Source organism: Protopterus annectens, chromosome 14.part0 (assembly GCF_019279795.1).
Source record: "Protopterus annectens isolate FY-2018-M chromosome 14.part0, PAN1.0, whole genome shotgun sequence".
NCBI lineage: Eukaryota > Metazoa > Chordata > Ceratodontiformes > Protopteridae > Protopterus > Protopterus annectens.
Genome location: NC_056748.1, coordinates 267849162 through 267872090, shown reverse-complemented (window position 1 = coordinate 267872090; position 22929 = coordinate 267849162). Strand labels below are relative to the sequence as shown.

The 22929-nt window shown below is 45.2% G+C and overlaps 1 protein-coding gene across 2 annotated transcripts in view; it reads left to right on the top strand.

Moving 5' to 3' along the window:
• EIF3A (eukaryotic translation initiation factor 3 subunit A) overlaps positions 1-22929 on the top strand; it is a 1696172-nt gene that overhangs the window by 1025581 nt on the left and 647662 nt on the right. For both annotated transcript variants that reach the window (XM_044055975.1, XM_044055974.1), the window contains exon 15: positions 16615-16737. In XM_044055975.1, coding sequence (XP_043911910.1) covers positions 16615-16737 — 123 coding nt within the window. The remainder of the gene's footprint in view (positions 1-16614; positions 16738-22929) is intronic.

The following is a 22929-nucleotide window of genomic DNA, read 5'->3' as shown; positions in this document are numbered from 1 at the left end:
GTTGCCTCTCTGCCCAAGGGGGTTCCCCCATGGGAATGGCCAGAAGTTTGAGTCCTCCCCAGAGACCACCCCCCCCAAGAGGAGCTCCCTCGGAAACATGTGTAAAAGGCGGCACTTGGACTCTCCATCGAAGACCCTCACAGAAGACACCTACTTAGAGGAAGGGGAGTGTTCCCCCGGTCACCCCTGGAAGGGAGATGTCATGGAAATCCTACAATAGTGTGGCAGTGGTCTATCCAAAAACCCAACCCAGATGAGTCAGTGTTCCTGGAGCCATTTGGTGCAGGACCCTCTACCTCCTGGGTGTCCCCTCCTGTGGATCCACTTGTAAATTTGATTACATCTCGGGCATGGAGGGAACCCGACATATTGGAGCCCATCCCAAAGCAACCTGATAAGATTCTAAGTGTGCCTTCTGACAAGCAGCATTGGTCTAAGGTGTCCCTGGTTGATGCCATGGTGGTTGCAGTGGCCACCAAGAAAGAGCTCGCTTGGGGAGAGCTCTACTGTTCATCCACTGGACAGAGAGTCTCTGACCATGGACCATTTCGGGAAGCAGGTCTGTGCTTCAGCCACGTTTGCTGTACGTGCACTGAACTGTGACACATGATCAGACGTCAGCAGGACCTAGTCAGAGGTTGCGGAGCCTGCCCCAGGGTCCATGATGGTGAAAGAGAAGAAAGTATTCTCCTCCTGTATGACCACCCTCACTTTCATTTCCAACACCTCTATGAGGTTCCTGTCCCATGCTACTAAAGGTGCCTGTAGGGCAGCCGGCACAGGTGTTGCCATCAGGCATCACACTTGGCTCTGGCTTTGTGTATTCTCAGAGCCTTTCAAGGCGTCTTTTACAAACACACTCTGTATGATGGTTCCACTCTCTTTGGGAAAACAGTACGAGACAAGTTAGTCCAGAATGAGAAAGACTTTGCCTGTCAGGATCTGCTTCTTAACTCCACAATGATCCTTTTCCTGGAGTCAGCATGGGGTGAAGATGATGTGGATGTTCTTCGTGTTTTGCTGTTGTAGTCATTACATTTGGGTTATCTGCTTGCAGGTAGCCCTCAGTCGGCCTGATTAACAAAGTCTTGGGTCCTGTGTCAGTTGCTGTCCCTTCTTCCATGATGTCAGGTCGTCGGGTATAAAACATGCAGCTGATGCCATTACATCAGTCTTTCTTGCCGTGCGGTGCCTGAAGCAGAAGCAGTTCGCAAGTGCTGGTCGGCTGACTCCTGAAATTTTCGTTTTCGAGTTTCAGAACCGAAGTCTTCAACTAAAGCCAAGTACCCCATTGTGGAAACTTTTTCTTGCTCCTTACCGATGTCAGTAAAAATTTATTGCATTACTTGTGGAAAGCAAATACCTCATAAAGATTTTCATTCGTACTGTATCCTTTGCCTAGGCCCTGACCACGACGTACCTTGCTATCGGTTTTGTGCTTTATTTAATTCGCGCACTATCCGTAGACTATATATTTTCGCCTCTAAATATTTCGTTTCTCAGTTTAATTGTCCAGAAATGTCGTCGGTTAGCCATCCGACTACTGGGATTCTGAAAATCGCAAAGATAAAGACAGAGACAGGCTGCCGAGGTCCAAAACTGCAGATGCTTTTCCTAAGCCAGTTTGCTGGTACTCAGTGAATCACTTTCGCAGCCCCTGATACCTGCTACTTCTGATTCACGGGCCTCTACTGAGACCCATTCAGAGTCCGGTATGCCGCAAGATGCTTCAACTATGGAACCTGTGGATGTCTCTACCTTGGATGGGTCCGGAGCCGCTGTGCAGGCTTCTGAGGGTGTTTTCAGGCCTATGGACTTGCATATAAAACCAACGCCGCCTCCTTCACTTAGGCCGAAATCTCGAACCATGCCTAAAAAAACGATGCCCAGGCCACATGTTCAGGCCTCTAGGCCTAAAAAACAAATAAGAATGGCTGAAGATTTAATAACTCTAATCCAGGGTATCCAACCCCCCCCCCCCTCAATCTTCTAAAAGGCCTTGGACTGAAGTTGTTTATGAATCTTCTGAACAGGATTTTGTTTTTTCTGATTCTTCTGATTATCTGGATTTGCCCTTATCTACTTATGAGGATTCTGATGCAGAGGACTCCATTCCCTCTGCTTCCCCTCCAGAGTTTTTTCTTTTGGGGAAACCTTACATACTCTAAAGGAGCATCTCCACTGGGAAAGCCAGGATTTTTCTGTTTCATAAAAGAGGCTAAGGGATTTCTTACTCCTACCTCAGCATAGGCCTTTAGCTATTCCTCCTGTACTAGACATTGTTGATGATGCTTTTTCGGAATCTAGTATGGCCCATGACTCCTTGGCTTCTGCTCCCAGAAAACCTGACAGATACTACAGGGTCCCTGAGTCACACAAGTTCCTTTTTAAAAATCCTATTGCGGATCCAGAGACTATTTCACAGGGGCCCAAGGGCATTGAGGCTTCTACTGCTAAAAATCCTACCCCTTCTGATAAGAGACGCCGGGGCTCTGGATAGATTGGGTAAGAAGGTTTATACTTCTGCAACCTTGGCCATTAGGGCTTTAAACTGCTAGTTTCATATGTTCAACTATCAGCAACATGCTATTGGATTGCTTAAACAGAAAATGATGATGGTTCCAGACTGTGTGGAAAATTACAGGATTTAATGCATTCTGCTGAACAAGTTGGAAAACATACTTTGCAATGTGGTTTTGATTCATTAGAGGCCTCTTGCGGGGCTGCTGTTACTGGGTCTGTGCTCAGAAGGCATGCTTGGCTTAAGGAGCAATCTTTTCCTCATCATGTTAAAGCTAAATTGTTGGATGCTCTCTTAAATCAGGACCGCCTGTTTGGCAACAAGGCTGAGGAAGTTTTTAACAAGATGGAAGATGAAGCTAAATCTATGCAAACTGTTAAAGATTTCTTACAAGTTCAGCCTCCTAGATTTAGTAGAAACTGGTCCTCTAAGAATTGGTCCTTTCCAGGTCTTCTCAAGACAAACCCAGACACAGCCAAAAAAAAACAGGTTTCAGTCCCAGGGCATACACAGGACTAAGCAGTGGGGGGCCTCCACTTCCAAATCTGGGAGTAATAAGACCCCCCCCCCATGGTAAACTCTCAATGACTTCATTTTAAAATTTCCAAAAACTTAACTGAGTGCCCCTTTGGGGGGGGAAAGATTGCTCTTCATGCAAAGAACTGGGAACTCATTACCCAGGACAAATAGGTTTTAAATATAGTGTCCCAGGGATACAGATTTCACTTCCACACATTGCCAATGCCAAGTGGGTGGCTGGACCTACCCCCAAATCAGTGGGCAGAGGCCCAAAAACAAGTACTTTCTCTCTTAAGCATGGGGGCTATTCAGCTGGCACCAGAAGTGGAAAAGGGACAAGGTTTCTACTAGAGACTTTTCCTGGTACCCAGAAAAGACGATTCATGGCATCCTATCTTGGACCTGTCTACTCAAAACACCTTTTTGGAGATTCCAATATTCAAGATGCTGACTCTTCACCAATTACTTCCTATACTAGACACAGACGCCTGGTTGGCAACACTAGATTTAAAAGAAGCATACCTGCACATCCCAATCGGGGAATCTTGAAGATACCTATGCTTCAAAGCAGGCTACAAGCACTATTAGTTCTCTGCACTGCCCTTTGGCTTATCTACTGCGCTCAGGGTATTCACAAAGTGCCTAGCTCCAGTTATTGCATTTTGCAGGCAAAGAAATATTCAAATATACCCATACCTGGACGATTGTCTAATTCATGCAGAAAGCCAGGACATACTTTTGAATCATCTGGCCTTTGTACAAAGGGTTCTAACTTGTCTGGGGTACACCATAAACGAAAAGAAATCACAACTGGTATCTTGTCAACAAATTACATTCCTGGGAGCAAGCTTGAATACAACTTCCCAAATGGCTTACCACATGCCAGAGAAACAGATTCATTTGACAACTTGCTTCAAACAAGTGGCCACAAAAACCCTGCTATCTGCAAGACAAATACTGCAAGCCTTGGGGTTCATGGCCTCCTGCATTCTTCTAATTCCATATGCATGACTGCATATGAGGAAACTACAGTGGTATCTAAAAAGCCTATGGTGTCAACATTCTCAGGATCTAGAAGCTATGATTCCTATCATACCTTGCCTACGCCTAGAGTTCCTTTGGTGGGCAGAGGCCTGCCACCAAAACAAGGGACTACCTTTCACACCACCCCCTGCTGCCCAAACCCTAACAGACGCATCAGACTATGCATGGGGGGCTCACCTGGCAGGGAAGTGCATTCAGGGCAAATGGGACCCAAGTCAGATGCAGCTGCATGTCAATCAAAAAGAAATGTTAGCTGTACAGAATGCTCTTACAGCCTTCAAGGGCCACATTCTTCCAGGACAAGTAATGGTAAAGGCGGACAACACCACTGTTAGGTGGTACATAAACAAGCAGGGGGGTACACACTCTTTCCCCCTCTGCTGACTAGCCATGGCATTGTGGAACACAGCCTTGAGCTACCAAGTGCACCTACAAGCTCAATTCCTGCCAGGAAAATTGAATACACTGGCAGACGGACTAAGCAGAAACCTCATAGACCCACACGAGTGGAAAGTGGAACCAAGGATTTTCAACATATGTTGACAAGCAAATGGGGGAGCCCAGATATAGACCTGTTTGCCTCTCCCCAGAACTACCAATTAGACAAATTTTGCGCAAGGACTCCCCACAAACAAGCCTGTTAAGTGGATGCTCTGTCCTTCAGCTGGAAAAACTTATCAGTCTACACCTTCCCCCCTCTGCTCTCCAAAGTACTATTAAAAGTCAAACAGGACAAACCAAGGATGATTTTGATTGCTCCAGACTGGCCACGCCAACACTGGTACCCCCTCCTGCGCAGTGTCACGGTTATCCCCATGGCACCTGCCTCAGACTCCCTTCACTGTTGTCTCTGCACCCTAAGCTTCTAACACTGAACCTTGCAGCCTAGTTAATTACATAATCTCTCCTTTACCATCTCTCAGTAAATCTGTGAATATAATTTTAGAGGCAAGGAGGCCTAGTACTAGAAAATCTTACGCTGAAAAATTGAAATGATTCTGTGCCTGGAACTAATCTCAAGGGATGAGCACAGCAGCACCCAATTTACCTCAGATTTTACAATACTTAACTGAGATGCTTCACAAGGGCTTGTCTTTTTCCTCCATTAAAATCCACACCTCAGCCATTTCAGCTCATTATAACACAGAACCTCTCCTCTTTTCTCATCCACTGCTCAAGCAGTTCCTCAGAGAGGCCAACAATTTGAGACCACCCAGGAGAGCTCCATCCCCAGCCTGGGACCTTAACTTTGTCTTGGAGAAACTCACTCTACCTCCTTTCGAGCCAGCTGCTTCTGCAGACTTAACATTTCTTTATTGGAAAACAGCTTTCCTTTTAGCAATCACTTCAGCTAGAAGGGTATCTAAATTACAGGCCCTTATGGCAGTGGAGCCTTTCATCATTTTTCATGCGGACAGGGTGTGCCTCAGAATGAATCAATCCTTCATGCTCAAGGAGGTATCCAGTGTGGCTCTTAATCAGTGCATTCATTTGCCAACCTTCTTTCCTAATCCACAGAACAAAGGGGAATGGATACTGCATTCCTCAGATGTGCACAGACAACTTAGATTCTACTTGGACAGGACTAAACCTCAAAGGAAATCTGAACTGCTGGTGGCATTTCTTGCAGGGGCAGAGTTGAAGGCTATTTTAAAGCAAACCACTTCTAAATGGATAAGCCATTGCATTCATTTCTGCTGTAAGCACTATGGAGAACCTATCCCACAGGGGATCAGACCTCACTCCAACCTGGGCTGCATCTACCTCTACAGCCTTTCTCAGAGGTGTCCCTACCAGGGACATCCTAGAAGCTGCTACCTGGAGTGCTGTACATACTTTCACCAAGCATTATCATTTGCCATTTTTCTCAAAATCCAGAGCTGGCTTTGTCACTGCAGTCTTGCCGGGCCTTATAGCTGGCCCTAATGCTATCTAAATTCCTCCTCCCAACCATAGCTTTGGGAATCTACCCAATTATAATGACTGCAACAGTGAAACATGAAGAGCATAGTACAGTTGTGTACACTTACCATAAATGTAGATGTTCGAGTGTATTCACTGTTGCAGTCCTGGTTACCCTCCCTCCAGCCCCCTAACTTCTTTTGGCTATACCTCTCCTTTACTATGCTTAAAAGCATTTTTGGTATATTTGCTTTTTTGTTGGAGGTATATCATTGTAATTTTATATTTAATTGCTCCCCATTAGGGGGGGGCAACTGACATTTGGGGCAAGAAAAACTGATGTAATGGCGTCTGCTGCATGTTTTTATACCCCTGACGACCTGACGTCATGGAAGAAGGGACAGCAACTGACGCAGGACACAAGACTTTGTTAATCAGGCCGACTGAGGGCAACCTGCAAGCAAATTACCCAAATGTAATGACTGCAACAGTGAATACACTCGAACATCTACATTTATGGTAAGTGTAGACAACTGTACTTTCCTCCGCTTTCGTCTAGGACCCAATTATTACCAGTTCAGAGTGCTACCCTTTGGTCTCACCACTGACCCCAGGATGTTCACCAAAATGATGGCAGTGTGGTGGCTGCTCATCTGAGGCTGCAAGGATTCCAGGTCTTCACCTTCTTGGACGATTGGGCCCTTTCTGCTCCCTCCAGGCATCGACTCTGTCAAGCCAGGGATCTCCTTCTCCATACCGCCCACCAGCTGGGCATAACCATAAATCTCAACAAGTCCCTATTAGACCCTCTTCAAGTTCTAGATTTCATTGGGGCTTGATTAGACTCCACTCTGATCAAGGTTTTCTTATCTCCGGACAGACTTAAATCTCTGACATCATGTGTTGTACATTGTTCAGACCCAGTATCCCTCTGCGGAGTCGGTTTGGCGTTGGGGTCTATGGCGGCTACGATCACCCTGATTTCCACGGCTCATCTGCATGTGAGGGTTCTTCCGTGGACCCTAGCAGTCCAGTGGTCCCTACTAGATCTGCCTTTATCTCATCCATTTTGTTTGTCTCAGGCCTACAGGGATTCTCTTTTTTGGTGACTTCAATCCCTGTACCTTCTCCTTTAAGTAGCTTGTTTATCCTCCCTGCCCCGATGACCACAGTGACCATGGACACCTGCCTACTGGGGGGGGGGGCATTGCATAGAAAGGAAAGTCCAAGGCATGTGGTCTGCCTTGGAGACCCACCTGCATATCAACATCCTGGAGATGAGGGCAGTGCTCTTGGCGTTGCAAGCTGTTCATGCCCATCTTCCTCAAGAGACAATTGCCATCCAGACGGGCAACATGTCTGTAGTCTGGTACATCAACAAACGGGGGAACTAGGTTCTATCCCCTTTGTCGCGAAGTCATGAGATTGTGGGAATGGTCAATCTCCACTTGCCATTTTCTGGTGGCAACCCAAATTTAGGAAGGTCCAGCATTCTGGCGAACAGGCCCAGCAGATCTGTTGTGATGCCTTACGAGTGGTCTCTGAATCCTTCAGTAGCAGAACAGATCTTTCTAAAGTTGTGCCAGCCTTGCTGCGATCTCTTTGCTTCTCCTTCCACCCCGAGGTGGAGTGAGTTTTTCATTCTGAACCCCCCATCCGGGGAGCCTCCAGAGACTCTGTAGTTCATGCTTGGCCCTTCGGTCTTCTTTATGCTTATCCCTCACTCCCTCTCATTCTGAAATTTGTACAGGGGAGCTTTTTGATCCTCGTTGCCCCATTCTGGCCTTGCCAAGTTTGGTTCCCCTCTTTGTGGTCTCATGCAGTGTGTCCTCCTTGGACATTACATCCAGTTCCGGATCTGATCTCGCATCCGTCAGGGATCCCACACCCAGATCTAGTCAGTTTGAAGCTTATAGCTTGGCTGCTCCAGTTCCAATGATAGCTAGGACTCCTGGGCTGTCTTCTCCTGTTAAGAAGATTTTAGTAACAACTCTCAAATCCCCTCTACTAGGAAGGACTATTCTAGTAAGTGGAAACGTTTTCCAATATGGGCATCTCCGCATGATTTGGACCCTTTCACTTCTCTAGTCCCCGCCATCTTGGAGTTTCTGGCAGATATTTTTCAGCAGGGTGCAGTTTTTCTACGGTTAAGGTCCAGCTGGCAGCTATCTCCAATTTTTATATAGGAGACAGTTCGGCTTCCCTAGTCTCCTCCAAGCTGTGTAAAGCCTTTTTGCAAGGTACCTTTTTATTTAGGCCTCCAGTCAAGGACCCTATGCCCCCTTCGCATCTTACTTTAGTTTTATAATTCTTGGTGTCTTCCCATTTTGAACCACCAATTACAGTGGATTTACAATTCCCGTCTTGGAAGACTGCTTTTTTTGGTTGCTATTACCTCAGCTAAAAGAGTGCCAGAGATTCAGGCCTTGTCTATCCAGCCCCCTTATATGGTGTTTCATAAAGACAGGGTTTTCTTGCGGACAAATCCATCCTTCCTTCTGAAAGTGGCTTCTGAATCTAACATCAACCAGCTCATCAGTCTCCCTGTTTTCTTTCTGACCTTCCAGAATTAAGGGAGAGTATAAATTGCATTTGCTTGGTGTTCATAGGCAACTGCACTTCTATTTGCATAAAACAAATTCTTTTCGTAAGTCCAGTCAGCTGTTTGTTTCCTTTTCTAAGCCTTTCTTAGGTAAAATTGTTTCTAAGGTAACTGTTGCTCATTGGTTCTCTCAGGGCGTAGCTTTAGCCTATAAAGCCAAAGTATTATCTTCGACAGGTCATGTCAGGGTGCATTCTACCGGGTCTGTAGCTACTTCAGCAGCCGTTTGGTCTAGGGTTTCTTTGGATGAGACTTGCTTTGCAGCTGCTTCGGCATCATCGCACACGTTTATTTGGCATTATAAGTTGGATCTCCTTTCCAGAGGCAGGGCATCCTTTGGCTCCATTGTGCTCCGGTACATCCTTCCATGAGGACCTCCCAGGGTCTTGTGGTAGCTGGGGACTCAGGTTGAAGATTATATGAAAACAACTTCAGATAAGTTATGTACTCACCATAATGTTCCATCTGAGTTGGTGCTTTTTAGTTGTCTTCAACCGTACCTCCCTGCTTTCCCTGCCTTATTTGGGCTGTATGGCGGACCAGATGAGAGACATAGCCCCTACTTTAGTAAGCTTCTAGTTCTTTGTAATGCTTTCAGGGTATTGCTGCCTGAGTGTTAGGCACTTGGTTAGGTTGGGATGCTACTGTCAGCAGCAAACTCTATTTGAGGGGAGGAGGGAGACGGGCAGATTATGGGTAGGGGAAGAGCTTGGAGTTTGGATCCGATGCTGGAAAATGCAGCCGGGTTGGATCCGTACCGGGTCCATATTCCCACACATTGAAGATGAATGAAAAGCAAAAACTCATATGGAACATTATGCTGAGTACATAACTTTTTTTTTTTTTTTTTTTTCTGTTCTAGATAATACAAAAACTCTACCTGTGCTGGTCTTTTGCTTAGGATCCCCATATTTCTTCCTCCTTGCCTCTTCTCTGATATCAGTCCTTGATGGGGAAGGCAATCTCTAGCCTGCAGTCCAAATAAACTCTTGGCCTCTTCCTGTTCTGTTACCTTTCCCTGACCAAGGCCTTTCTTCTTGCATTATTAAGGTGCATGGTTTGCTCATTTCTGCCTGCCTTCCCTGTGATCTGTTCTCACTCCCACCTGAAACATTTCCTGACAGGGGTTATATATTAAAGACCTCCCAGGAAAAACGCTGCTTCTTTGGACTTGAGCAGTGTGTTAGAAAATCTTACCCTGCCTCATTTTGAGCCAGCAGCCTCTGCTGCTTTAAAGATGCCTACCCAGAACATATCCTAGTGATAGCAATTCCCTCATCCAGGTGGGGTCTCTAAACTGCAGGCCATGATGTGCAAAGAACCGTTCATTGGTTTTCATAGGGATAGAGTTACCCCCAGAACTAACCACCGTTTCATGTCTGAGTTAGTCTCAGAACTACCCTTGAATCCAACCTTTCACCTGAAAGTGGTCTTGCCTAACCTGCAGAGTAAAGATGAACAAATCCTACATTCTCTGGATGTGCATTGACAGATTAGGTATTATCCTAGTAGGACAAAATTCCCAGAAAAACAAAACAGCTGCTAGTTGCCTTTATATAAGGGGAAAAAGGAAGACGCATCTCCAAACACCGTTTTGAAATGGATATCCAACTGCATTACCATCTGTTAAGCTCATCACAGAAAACCATTACCAGCTTATGTTAGGGTTTATTCCAAGAGATACGGGGAAGCCACCACTGCCTTCCTGAAAGGTGGGGATACTCAGGCTATTTTGGAGACTGCTACATCTGTCCATGTCTTTACCAAACATTACCATTTAAGCACTGCATCCAGGGCTATCACAGGATTTGCCACTGCTGTCCTATAGAACCTGTTTTCTTGAGACCACTGGGCAGCCAGACTCCCAGCCTGTAGTTTGCACCATTGACTATGAAGAACATACTGTAGTTGTGTTACATTTAACGTAATTGCAGATGTTCAGTAGATCATTGTTGCAGTACGCACTGCAATCCTTCTATCCCTCTATTTGTTGGGCCCCCCCCCCCCCCTGGGCTGGGGGTTTGGGCATGTCCCTTTAATCTATTATCTTCCCCTCCTCTACGTCTAGTACATTTAGTTAATTTTCTTCTCTCTCAAAACTTTAGATGACTGGAAGAATTGTATTGTCCTTGGGCAACAGACTTTTGATATAGGTCCTTGGACATCTTTCATTAGGGATGGATGTTAAGGCTGTGGGGATCTGGCTGGTCATGGGTTTTTTGCTTGGCAGGAAGACCCAAGAATCAGTACTGCAAATTTAAGCTACTCAAATCTACAGTTATGGCAAGTATAATGCAGCTGCACTTTCCACTGGTAAAACAACTTATCCCAACCAGACTTGCCCTCTTTCCATTCCAAGTAAATTTCTTCAACTCTTTTAATTATCGTCCACAGCTTCTTCTCTGGTTGATGAAAATGTGCAAGACCTGTATATGGAACTGGAGACTAGAAACAAATTCATTGCGTGTACCTTACTGTTAGTGTTAATAGTTATGAGCTTCCGTTCTCAGTTTTTGTGTTTTTAATATCTTCCCATGTATCCTTAGCTGCTGTAACCATGCACCCAAGTGCAAACAAATGCAACTAATGCTTGTTGCTGTACCTGTTCCTATGTACGTACTTTACTGCAGTCATTTGTTTGGTCTTCATTTGCTTTATATTCCGAAAATACTTTTTTCCATTTGTAGTTGGGGGGGATGTGGTGGGTAGAAAGTTGGAGATGTAGGAAGGCTTTCCTTTTATACCTTAGTGTCACAAAGCTGTTTTTATGATGTGATATGACCAGATGTTCTTAGTGTTTCACTATTGCAGTCATTACATTTGGGTAATCTGCTGGCAGGTTGCCCTCAGTCGGCCTGAATAGCAAAGTCTTGGGTCCTGCGTCTGTTGCTGTCCTCCTCTTCCATGACGTCATGGGTATAAAACATGCAACCGACGCCATTTTAATCGGTCTTTCTTGCCCAAAGGAGAAGCAGTTCGCAAGTGCCGGTCGGCCGACTCCTGAAGTTTTCGTTTGAATTTCAGAACCGAAGTCTTCAAACTAAAGCTAAGTATCCCATTGGGGAAACTTTTTCTTGCTCCTTACCGAAGTCAGTAAAAGTTAATAATTGCATTACTTGTGGGAAGCAAATACCTCATAAGGATTTTCATTTGTACTGTATTCCTTGCCTAGGCCCTGATCACAACATGCCTTGCTGTCGGTTGTGTGCTAAATTTAACCAACGCACTATTAAGCATCGGTATATTTTTGCTTCTAAATATTTTGGTTCAAGATTTCACTACCCTGAAATGTCATCGGTTAGCAATCCAACTACCAGAGTTCACAAAAAACGCAAGGAAAAAGAGAGAGACCGTCGAGGTCAAAAACCAACGACGAAGCTTCTCCTAAGCCAGTCGCTGGTTCACCGGTACTCAGTGAAGCGCTTTCGCAGCCCCTGATACCCGCTACTTTTGAGTCGCAGGCCTCTACCAAGACCCATTTGGAGTCCGGTATGCTGTGAGATTCACAAAGTATTGAACCCACGGATGTCTCTCCCTTGGATGGGTCCGGAGCCGCTGAGTTGGCACCGGCTTCTGAGGGTGTTTTCAGGCTTCAACATTTTTATATTAAACCGACGCCATCAACAAAAACAAGGCCAAAACCGACTTCTATGTCTAAACAACCGACGCATGAGCCACGTGCTCAGGCCCCTATGCATAAAAAACAAATGATCAAAATGGCTGAGGATTTAATTACCTTGATCAGGGGTTCACAACCCCCCCCCCCCATTAAGAGGCCTAGGCAAGGCACTGATTATGAATCTTCAGATCAGGTTTCCATTTCTTCTGATTCCTCTTCTGATCAGGGATTTTCTATTCCACCTTATGAGAGGACTCTGATGCAGAGGAATCCATCCCATCTGCATCTCCTCCTGAGGATTACTCTTTTGGGAGAGTTACAGGATTTATTGCATTCAGCAGAACAGGTTGGAAAGCATACTTTGCAATGTGGTTTTGATTCCTTGGAGGCCTCTTACAGGGCCGCCGTAACTGGATCTGTGATAAGAATGCATGCCTGGCTCAAAGAGCAAAATCTTGCCTGATCATGTTAAAGCTAAATTGTTGGATGCCCCTTTACAGCATGATAGTCTGTTTGGTAATGAGACAGAAGAGGTTTTAAAGAAAATGGAAGACAAAGCTAAATCTAAGCAAACTGTTAAAGATTTCTGGCAAGTGCAGCCACCCAGGTTCAGTAGGCACGGGCCTACTAAGAATTGGTCCTTTCCTGTGTCTAACAGAGCCGCTCAGGGCAAACCCAGGTGCTCCAAAGGCTCCACATATCAATCACAGGGATCTTACAGGTCAAAGCAATGGGGTGCCTCCACCTCCAAATCTGGAGGTAACAAAACACAACCCTACAGTAAGCAGTCTCCATGACTTTCCTCTACCATCTCCAAGCACTTATCTTTTGGCAGCCCCCTTGGGGGGAAAACTAGCACTTCATGCTCAAAATTGGCAGTTTATTCCCCAGGACAAGTGGGTGTTAAACATAGTATCCCAGGGGTACAGATTTAATTTCCACACTTTGCCAATTCCAGACGGAAGGCCAGATCTGCCACCAAACCAGTGGGCAGAGGCCCAGAAACAAGTCATGTCCCTCATGGATATGGGGGCTATTCAGCCGGTACCAGAAAAGGAAAAAGGACAAGGATTTTATTCAAGACTTTTCCTGGTACCCAGATAGACAAATCATGGCATCCAATTCTGGACTTATCAATTCTGAACACGTCCCTGGACGTTCCAAAATTTAAAATGCTGACTTTACAACAGCTACTGCCTATGCTAGGCAAGAATGCCTGGTTGGTAACTCTAGACTTAAGAGGCATACCTGCATATCCCAATAAGGGAATCTTGCAGAAGATACCTCCGCTTCAAAGCAGGCTTTTTGTATTACCAATTCGCTGCACTGCCCTTTGGCTTATCTACTGCGCCCAGGGTCTTTACAAAGTGCCTGGCACCAGTAATTGCATTCTGCAAACAAAGAAACATTCAAATTTATCCTTATCTGGATGATTGTCTCATTCATGCAGAGGACAAGGACACTCTTCAAAATCTGGCATTTGTAAAAAGACTTCTAGCATGCCTAGAGTACACCATAAACAAAAAGAAATCACAACTGGTACCCTCTCAAATAATTACATTCCTGGGTGCAAGCTTGAATACAACTGCCCAGATGGCTTACCTCACGCCAGATAAACAAATGCAATTGACAACATACTTCAAACAAATGGCAACAAAAACCCAGTTATCTACAAGACAAATTCTGCAGGCTTTGGAGTTTATGGCATCCTACATTCTACTAATTCCATATGCGAGACTGCATATGAGGAAACTTCAATGGTACCTAAAAAGCTTATGGAGTCAACATTGTCACAGCCTGGAAACAATGATTCCTCTCATTCCCTGCCTGCACCAGGAGTTTCTTTGGTGGGCAGACATATGTCACCAAACAAGGGATTGTCATTTACTCTACCCCCTGCCACCCAAACCCTAACTACAGACTCATCAGACTATGCTTGGGGGCCCACCTGGCAGGGAGATGCATTCAGGGCAAATGGAGCCCAAACCAAATGCATCTACATATCAACCAGAAAGAAATGCTAGCTGTTCAGAGTGCTCTGACAGCCTTCATGGACTTATTTCATCCAGGTCAACTACTGATAAAGACGGACAACACCACAGTTATGTGGTACATAGATAAGCAGGGAGTTACCCACTCCTACCCCCTTTGCAGACTAGCCATGGCCTTGTGGAACACAGCCTTGACTTACCAAATACATCTTCAAACTCAATCCCTGCCCGGAAAGCAAAATACTCTGGCAGACGACCTAAGCAGAAATCTTATGGACCCGCACGAATGGAAACTGGATCCAGAAATCTTCAACATGTTAACACAGAAATGGGGAAGCCTAGACATAGATCTGTTTGTCTCTCCCCAAGACTATCAGTTGGACAAATTCTGCACAAGAACTCATCACAAAAAAGCATGGAAAGTGGATGCTCTATCCGTCAGCTGGAAAAACCTGTCAGTCTATGCCTTTCCCCATCTGCCTGTACTCTCCAGGTCTTACTAAAAGTCAGACAGGAAAAAACAAAAATGATTCTAATTGCTCCGGACTGGCCTCACCAACACTGGTACCCCCTTCTAAGGAATGTCACACCTTCCTCCGTGGTACTTACCTCAAACACCTCACCTATTGTCTCGATCTAACTATCAAATTCTGCACACTCAACTCCAAACTCTGAATCTTGCAGCATGGCTAATCAACTAATTTTACCAACCACATCTCTCATTAAACCTGTGATGGATGTCATTTTGGAAACCAGAAGGCCTAGTACTAGAAAATCTTATGCTGATAAATGGAAGAGATTCTGTGCTTGGAACCAAGCACAGGGAATTGACACAGCAAAGCCTAATATTCCTCAGATTTTACAATACTTAACTAAGATGCTTGACAAGGGCCTATCTTTTTCTTCAATAAAAATCCATGCCTTTGCCATCTCGGCTCATTACAACACAGAGCCTCCCCTCTTTTCTCATCCCCTGCTAAAACAGTACCTCAGAGGGGCCAAAAATTTAAGGCCTCCCAGGAGAGCGGAAACTGCTGCATGGGCCCTCAATTTTGTGCTGGAAAATCTCACCCTGCCTCCTTTTGAACCAGCAGCTACTGCGGATATAAAATTTCTTTCTTGGAAGACAGCTTTTTTTTGGCAGTCACTTCAGCTAGAAGGGTTTCAGAACTACAGGCTCCCATGGCAGTGGAGCCTTTCATTATTTTTTACCCAGACAGGGTGGCCCTCAGGACCAATCCTTTTATGCCTAAGGTGGTATCCAGTGTGGCTCTTGACCAGACCATTCACCTGCCAACTTTTTTCCCAAATCCACAGAATAAGGGGGAGCGGATTCTGCATTCATTGGATGTACACAGACAACTAAGATTCTACTTAAACAGAACAGAATCTCTAAGAAGGTCTGAGCAACTACTGGTGGCATTTGCTGCAGAATCAGATGGGAAGGCTATATCAAAGCAGACTATTTCTAAATAGATAAGCCATTGCATTCGTTTCTGCTACTTGCACCATGGTAAACCTGTGCCCAAGGGGATCAGATCCCATTCCACCAGGGCTGCCTCTACTTCAGGAGCTTTTCTCAGAGGGGTCCCTACCAGAGACATTCTTGAAGCTGCTACTTGGAGCTCAGTTCATCACAAAGCATTATCATTTACGTCTCTTTTCTAAATCCAGGGCAGGCTTTGCCACTGCAGTCCTGAAGGGCCTTATAGCTGCTCCTAATGGCATTTAGTTCCATCCTCCCATCCATAGCTTTGGGATTCTACCCAAATGTAATGACTGCAACAGTGAAACATGAAGAACATAGTACAGTTGTGTACACTTACCATAAATGTAGATGTTCGAGTGTATTCACTGTTGCAGTCTGGATTACCCACCCGCCAGCCCCCTTTCTATAACTTTTCTATACCTTTTCTTTCCTTCACTATACTCAAAAGCCTTTGTGGTATATTTGCTTTTAGTTAGTTAAATTTTATGTTTCTAAAGTGCATTTATATATTTACAGTTTTATTTTTTTATATATATATATTTTTTTGCGCTCCCCATTTGGGGGGGCACCTGACATCTGGGGGGGCAAGCAAAACTGATTAAAATGGCGTCTGCTGCATGTTTTATACCCCTGACGTCATGGAAGAGGAGACAGCAACCGACGCAGGACCCAAGACTTTGTTCAGGCCAACTGAGAGCAACCTGCCAGTAGATTACCCAAATGTAATGACTGCAACAGTGAATACACTCGAACATCTACATTTATGGTTAGTGTCCACAACTGTACTTTCTGATGCTGAAAAGTGTTTTGCCTATGATTGTTAGTGGGCCAGTTTTTCACTTTTTGCCTAATGCTAAAGCTCCTGTTAGGGAATGCTCAGTTGTACATTGTGATATCAAGCTAACTCCTGATACTATATGTTTACAGATCTCTAACATGAAGCTGGAACGGGAGAAAGCTTTGGAACATAAGAAGAGAATGTCAAGGATGCTTGAAGACCGAGACTACTTTGTAACCAAGCTGAAAGCTGCCCGACGTTCCGTTTATGAGGTATGCAGTTAATTATTTTTAGGGGTTACACAAGTTTACACACAACTTTGGTGACGAGTTTTAGCTTTTGGAAGTGTTTACAGTCAAAACTACCTTTTTTGGTGTAGAACCTTTGAAAGTGTATTACAACTTTAACTTTATTGTTTAAATAAAGACATTACATTACGTTGTCACATTCATTCCTTTCTAAGCTTAAGTACTTCTTCACCATGCCTTGTATATAGCAATGTTGTAGTCTCTCTGATTTTCTTCAGGGATCCTAGAAATGATGGACTTCCAGCCTGTCTTCTCCCTGGTACTGAGAGACCACAGCTTCCAGCATCAGTCAAGATAATAGTCACAGAGCAACAAAGACCAAATTTGAATTATAACACTGTACCATTTGCAATAACTCATTATTGACAAAGGCATTCCATGTAGGTAGAATGCTGGGCCACCATCGTACAGTGAAATCATGGTGCGCCAGCAGACCATCAGCATTCTTACACAAGTGCAACATCAGGGTCACAGGATAAAACACTGGTAATAAACTCTGCAGCCAGAACACACTATATTCAGTCAGTATGCAGATCACCCACAAAGTCCATCCAAATCCAGACAAACTGGGATAAAGCAAAAGCAAACATACCGCACTGGACTGGTCTCAAGACTGAACAAAGAAAGCAAATAAGTCTAAACTGTACCACCAGAATTATATGTTAGTATCTGCAGAAATAATTCAAATGTAATGCAGTGTACTTTTGCCAGACTGCCAACTACAGTGATATGTTTTGCAGTAAAAGCAAGCCATCCAGTTCAACAAAAAACTGTCTTTGGATGTTATTTCCATCAACTGAATGCTTTCATTGCATTATGTTGTGATAGGCCACTACAAGTAAAAATAGAATAACGGCAGTAACTGATCTTAATTTGAGATTCTTATTGGCTTTGTGATTAGAAATGAATGAACATGAGGGCAGATTTGGCACATGGAAATGAAGTGTAGATTTGCTGAATAAACAAACTTCACCTGTCCTTGTGGCCCAGCCTCAGAATTGCACCATAAAAGGAATGTAGATGGTTTTGTCCCTGCTAGATGCAATCTACATTTTGTGTTAACCATTCATATCTTTTTCATTTTGGCTTTTCCATAAACAGTCTCCATTACCTAAACTTTAACCCATCTCAAGTAATGAAACAGAATTGGCATTTTTGACCATTTTGGGAGAGGTGAAAGACCTACTCATCCGCTGTCATTGGCTAAGTATTCTTAAATTCTAGACTCGCATGTTAAAGTTCTGAAGTCTTTTTTTGACCTGTTGTGACTTAATGCATGTTTGCCAGTTACTGCCTCAAATATGGAATAATGCAGTTGATTCATCCTGCAAGGCTGCTGCTTAAGGAATCTGTAGACAGAGATGCGCCTTGCTGAGGACTCTGCCCCTAGAACGTGAGAGCAGAATTCCTTAATGCACTCCTATTAAGGAGCTTGTCTTTGGGCTCCCAGGTGAGAAGGGCTTTATATAAATGAAGGAAAATGTAAAAAACTGAGTAGTCAAAATTTCATTCTCCAGCTCCAAAATATGGCATGTTACCACAGTAAAAGTTAGCCCCTCAATAACAGAGTATGTCTAAACCACAGAATGAAGAAAAGCTACTACATAAAGAATTGGTAAGCTGACTGCATGGTGTGTGGTCACAAGCTCCCCTCTGAAGATGCTCTTAACCACTGTGTATATTGTCATGGAATTGCTCACCTTGAAAATACCTTGTGCCATCTGCGAGGGCTTTGGCAGTAGCACTGTTAAGGAGTAAATGGCCAAATTGGTCCTAAAGGGTCTCTTGCCAGCTAGCAACTCCTCTTCCAGCAAGGGTGATTAGGGTCATAAAGGAGGTCTTTAAGGACCCCAAACATTTAAACGGTGACTGAAAATGATTGGGTCTGGAAACCTCGGTTCCCCCAAGTGGGTTTGGCTCTATCATAGACTCTGACACCTTAGACTGATTGCCTTTGGCAATGACTGCAGGGAAGGCTCTCTCCCACTGCGACTGTCCTGAGTCCCTTTTTGTCGAAGGAAGCTGCCTTGAGCAGGACTTTCTCCCTTCTCACCTTGTCCTCTGTGAGAGTCTTCGCCAGTCATCTCCATCTAACCCCTGGATTTGAGTTTCTCTGATTGATTATTCGGAGCTGTCATTCAGCAGGTGAGCCCCCAAGCTTCATTTCTTTGGTCGTCCCGTTCAGACTTTGACTTCTTGCTTGGAACAGCTAATGTGGCCCGTTTTACAGGTCTAAGTGCAGTTAGGGCATATTCCTTTTGCTCCATCAAACTGGTTGTTTCCAAGGTCGTCAGAGCCAAGTTGCCTGTCCTCCCTTTGGGTTAGAACAGACTGCTTGGACAATTTCTGCTCCTACCCCATCCCTGATTTCCACTATTCCAACAACTTCGGAGCCATGCGGACCTTTAAAGCTGGCACATCAAGATGGGGTTTCCAGGTTGAATTCTTTTCTAGTTTAAATGTTGTCCACCCCCACCCCCACTTGGTGCCTCTGCTCTTGACAGTTCGGCTCCAGTCTCAGAGTCTGGGCAGGTTACAGTGGCTCCATAGTCTGGTGTGTCCTTTGGATCTTCAGATCCTACGTCTGTATGCTCAGCTGAAAACGTCTAAACCTAAGTACCTTGTTGGGGACCCCTTTTTCTTGCACTAACTGGTGTCTGAAAAAGTTAATTGTCTCACCTGTGGAAAGCAGATCCCACACAGAGACTTCCGTACTTACTGTGTCACTTGTTTAGGCCCAGATCACGACATACCTCGTTGCCAGTTCTGTCCCCTCTTTAAAGCTAGAACCATTCACCGTAGAGCTCTTATTTGTAGACAGTTATTTTCGTGTCAAGTCTGTGCATTCTGAAATGGCATCTGTCAGCCAACAGTCCGTGGGCATTCCGAAAAAACGCAGAGATAAAGATAGAGACAGACCACACAAAGCTAAGCCTTCCGACGACTTTACCGCTAAGCAGGTAGTCAGTTCTCTGAAATTCATTGAGGTGCTTTTGCAGCCCTTGATGCCCGATTCGATATCTACCCAGGCCTCTACAGAGATCCTTTTGTATGCTGCAGAAATCTTCTTGGTCTTCCCAGCCTTTGGTTGTCTTTGCCTCGGTTGGGTCCGGAGCCACGACGCAAGCACTGGCTTCCGAGGAGGCCTTTCGCACTACCAAATCTAGACAAAACAAACGACATCTTCTCATCTGAATACCATTTCTGTCAGACCGATGGATACTTCAGGCCTAGAAGCCAGGCCACTCTAGAAAATCTGCTTCTAGCCATCATCTTGCTCCTGCTCCACCACCCCAAGCACAAATGCTTAAAATGGAGGAGGATCTCATCTTCCTTATCCAGGGTAGTCAGGCCACAACTTCTAAAAGGAAAAGGCACCCTTCTCCAGAAATTGACAGAACAGGATTCTGAGGAATCTGACCATTCAAATTTAGAAGAGAAACAACAACCTCTGACTGCTTATGAGGATTCAGATGCAGAGGAATCCATCCCTTCTGCCTTCCCTCCAGAAGACCTTTCCTTTGGGGAAACCCTTCACACCCTCGGGGAACATTTCCAATGGGAATCTCAGGATTTCCAGCAGTCTAAGAAAAGACTTGGAGAGTTTCCGGACCAGCCCCCTGGCCAACCCCCTATTTTAGAAGTGGTGGATGATGTTTTCCATGAATCCAGTTTAGTCCCTGACGCCCTCCCACCTGCTCCCAGTAAACCAGACAGATATTAGAGTACTGGATTCACACAAATAGCTGTACAGAAATCCTGTTGCAGACCCAGAGGTCATTACACAGGGACCTAAAGGAACTAAGACTAGTTCTGCCAAGAATCCTATTCATTCTGACAAGGATTCCAGAGCTCTGGACAGATGGGGTAAAAAAGAATACACCTATGCAACCTTGGCTATCTGTCCGTTCCATATGTCAAAATATCAACAACACAGTTTGGAACTATTAAAACAAAAGATGTTCTTCGTGTTATACTGTTGCAGTCATCACCTAAGGTTATCCCTGCTGTGGCAGCCCTTGGCCAGCCCGAATACCAGAGTCCATGTTTTTGTGAGCCTGCTGCTGTTGCCTGTAGTCTGACGTCAGGTCGTCAGTACTATAAAGTAAAGGCAGACAACGTCATTACATCAGTTTTTCTTGCTGTGGATTCATAGCAGAAGCAGTTTGCACGAGTGTTGGTCAGGCACTACCAGAAGTCGATTTTCAGCAGAAATTGGCTAAAGCCAAGTACCTTGTTGCAGACCCTTTTTTCTTGCTCTAACCAATGTCCAAAAAAAGTTAATTGTCTCGCCTGTGGAAAGCAGATCCCACACAGACACATCCATTCTTACTGCATCAGTTGTTTAGACCCAGACCACGACGTCCCTCGTTGCCGCTTCTGTGCCCTATTTAATGCGAGAGCCATTCCCCTTAGAACTCTTTTTGTAGACAATTACTTTCGTATTCCGTCTTTGAATTCCGATATGGCATCCGTCAGCCAACAATCCACCGACATTCCGTAAAAACGTAAAGATAGACAGGCCACACAAGGCTAAACCTTCCGACGACGCTACCGCTAAGCAAGTAGTCAGATGTTCATCGTGCTATGCTGCTGCAGTCATCACACTTGGGATGTCCTTCAAGGATGCATCTGCAGTCCTTACAAATGGGTTGTCCTGTCGTCAGGCAGCCCTTCGGTCGGCCGGATTCCAAAGTCTGGGTCTGGCTTCGGCTGGTGTCGCACTTCACCCGACGTCATCGCTGCAGTTTTTCGGGTATAAAGGCATCAGCCGACGCCATTTTCCTCAGTCTTTCTTGCCGCGTGGCACCCGAAGCAGAAGCTGTTCGCAAGTGCCGGTCGGTCAGATCCAGAGATTACTACTACCGAGTACTACTTCGAAGACTTCTAAAAAGCTAAGTACCCCGTTGGGGACTCTTTCTTGCCTCAGCCGATGTCAGAAAAAGTGAATAACTGTTTAACTTGTGGGAAACAAATACCTCATAAAGATTTCCACTCCTACTGCTTACCTTGTTTAGGCCCAGACCACGACGTAGCAGCTTGTCTAGCCTGTGCTTCTTTTAACCGACGGATGCTTAGACGTCGATCGGAGTTTGCTGAGCAGTTTTTCAGCTCTGATTTTGCCTATATTATGCCGTCGGATCCTCCGACCACACAAATTACCAAAAAACGCAAAGAAAAGGACCGACACTCGCGGTCCGTGGTTTTGGCCGAAACCGCGGTTAAGCAAACCGCCAGTGTTTCTGTTTCGGCCGAAACCGAGCAAGCGGTTCTTTCTTCAGCCGAAACCATGCCTTCTACCGAGGCCTCTTCTAACCTGGTAGAATCGGCTTATGAAATCCAACCTTCTGTTGCGATTTCTCAGGAATTATCAGACACTATTCCCTTGGATATTTCAACCCCTGCACATGGAGCTGCTAGGCCTCCTGCAGCCATGTCTATTAAGGCCTTTGCCAGGGCTAAAGCAGCCAAAGCTTCAAAAACGGTGCCTGCCAAACCCCCTCTCACAGGCCCAGCACCAGTTCCCATATGCTTTCTTTGGCTGAGGATCTCATTTCTTTAATTCGTGGATCCCAGCCTCATCCAGACAGGACCTCTCATCCACCTCCAGGGAAGAGGCCTAGAGCAGAGCCCCCTGAGCCAGTATCCACAGATGATTCCTCTGATGACTCGGAACATACAGACCCTTCTGAGGCTCCTTATTCCCCTTACGAAGACTCTGATGCTGAAGAGTCCATTCCTTCAGCCTCTCCACCTGAGGAATTTTCCTTTGGGGAAACCTTGCATGCTATGAGGGAACAATTTCAGTGGCAGGGCCAAGATTTCAAAGACTCCAGAAAAAGGCTTAGAACCTTTCTACATTTGCCACAACATAGGCCTTTAGCTATACCTCCAGTTCTTTCTCTTGTAGATGATGCATTTAATGATGCTTGCACTGCTCCTGATTCATTACCTCCGGCCCCTGCTAAGCCCGATAGGTTCTACAGGGTCCCGGACACTCATCACCATTTATACAGGGCTCCTTTTGCAGACCCAGAGACTATCTCCCAGGGCCCTAAAGCTGTAGCAACTGCATCTACTAAAAAAACCCTCCCCTCTGAAAGGGAATCCAGGTCCTTAGAGAGATGGGGTAAAAAAGTTTACACCTCTGCTACT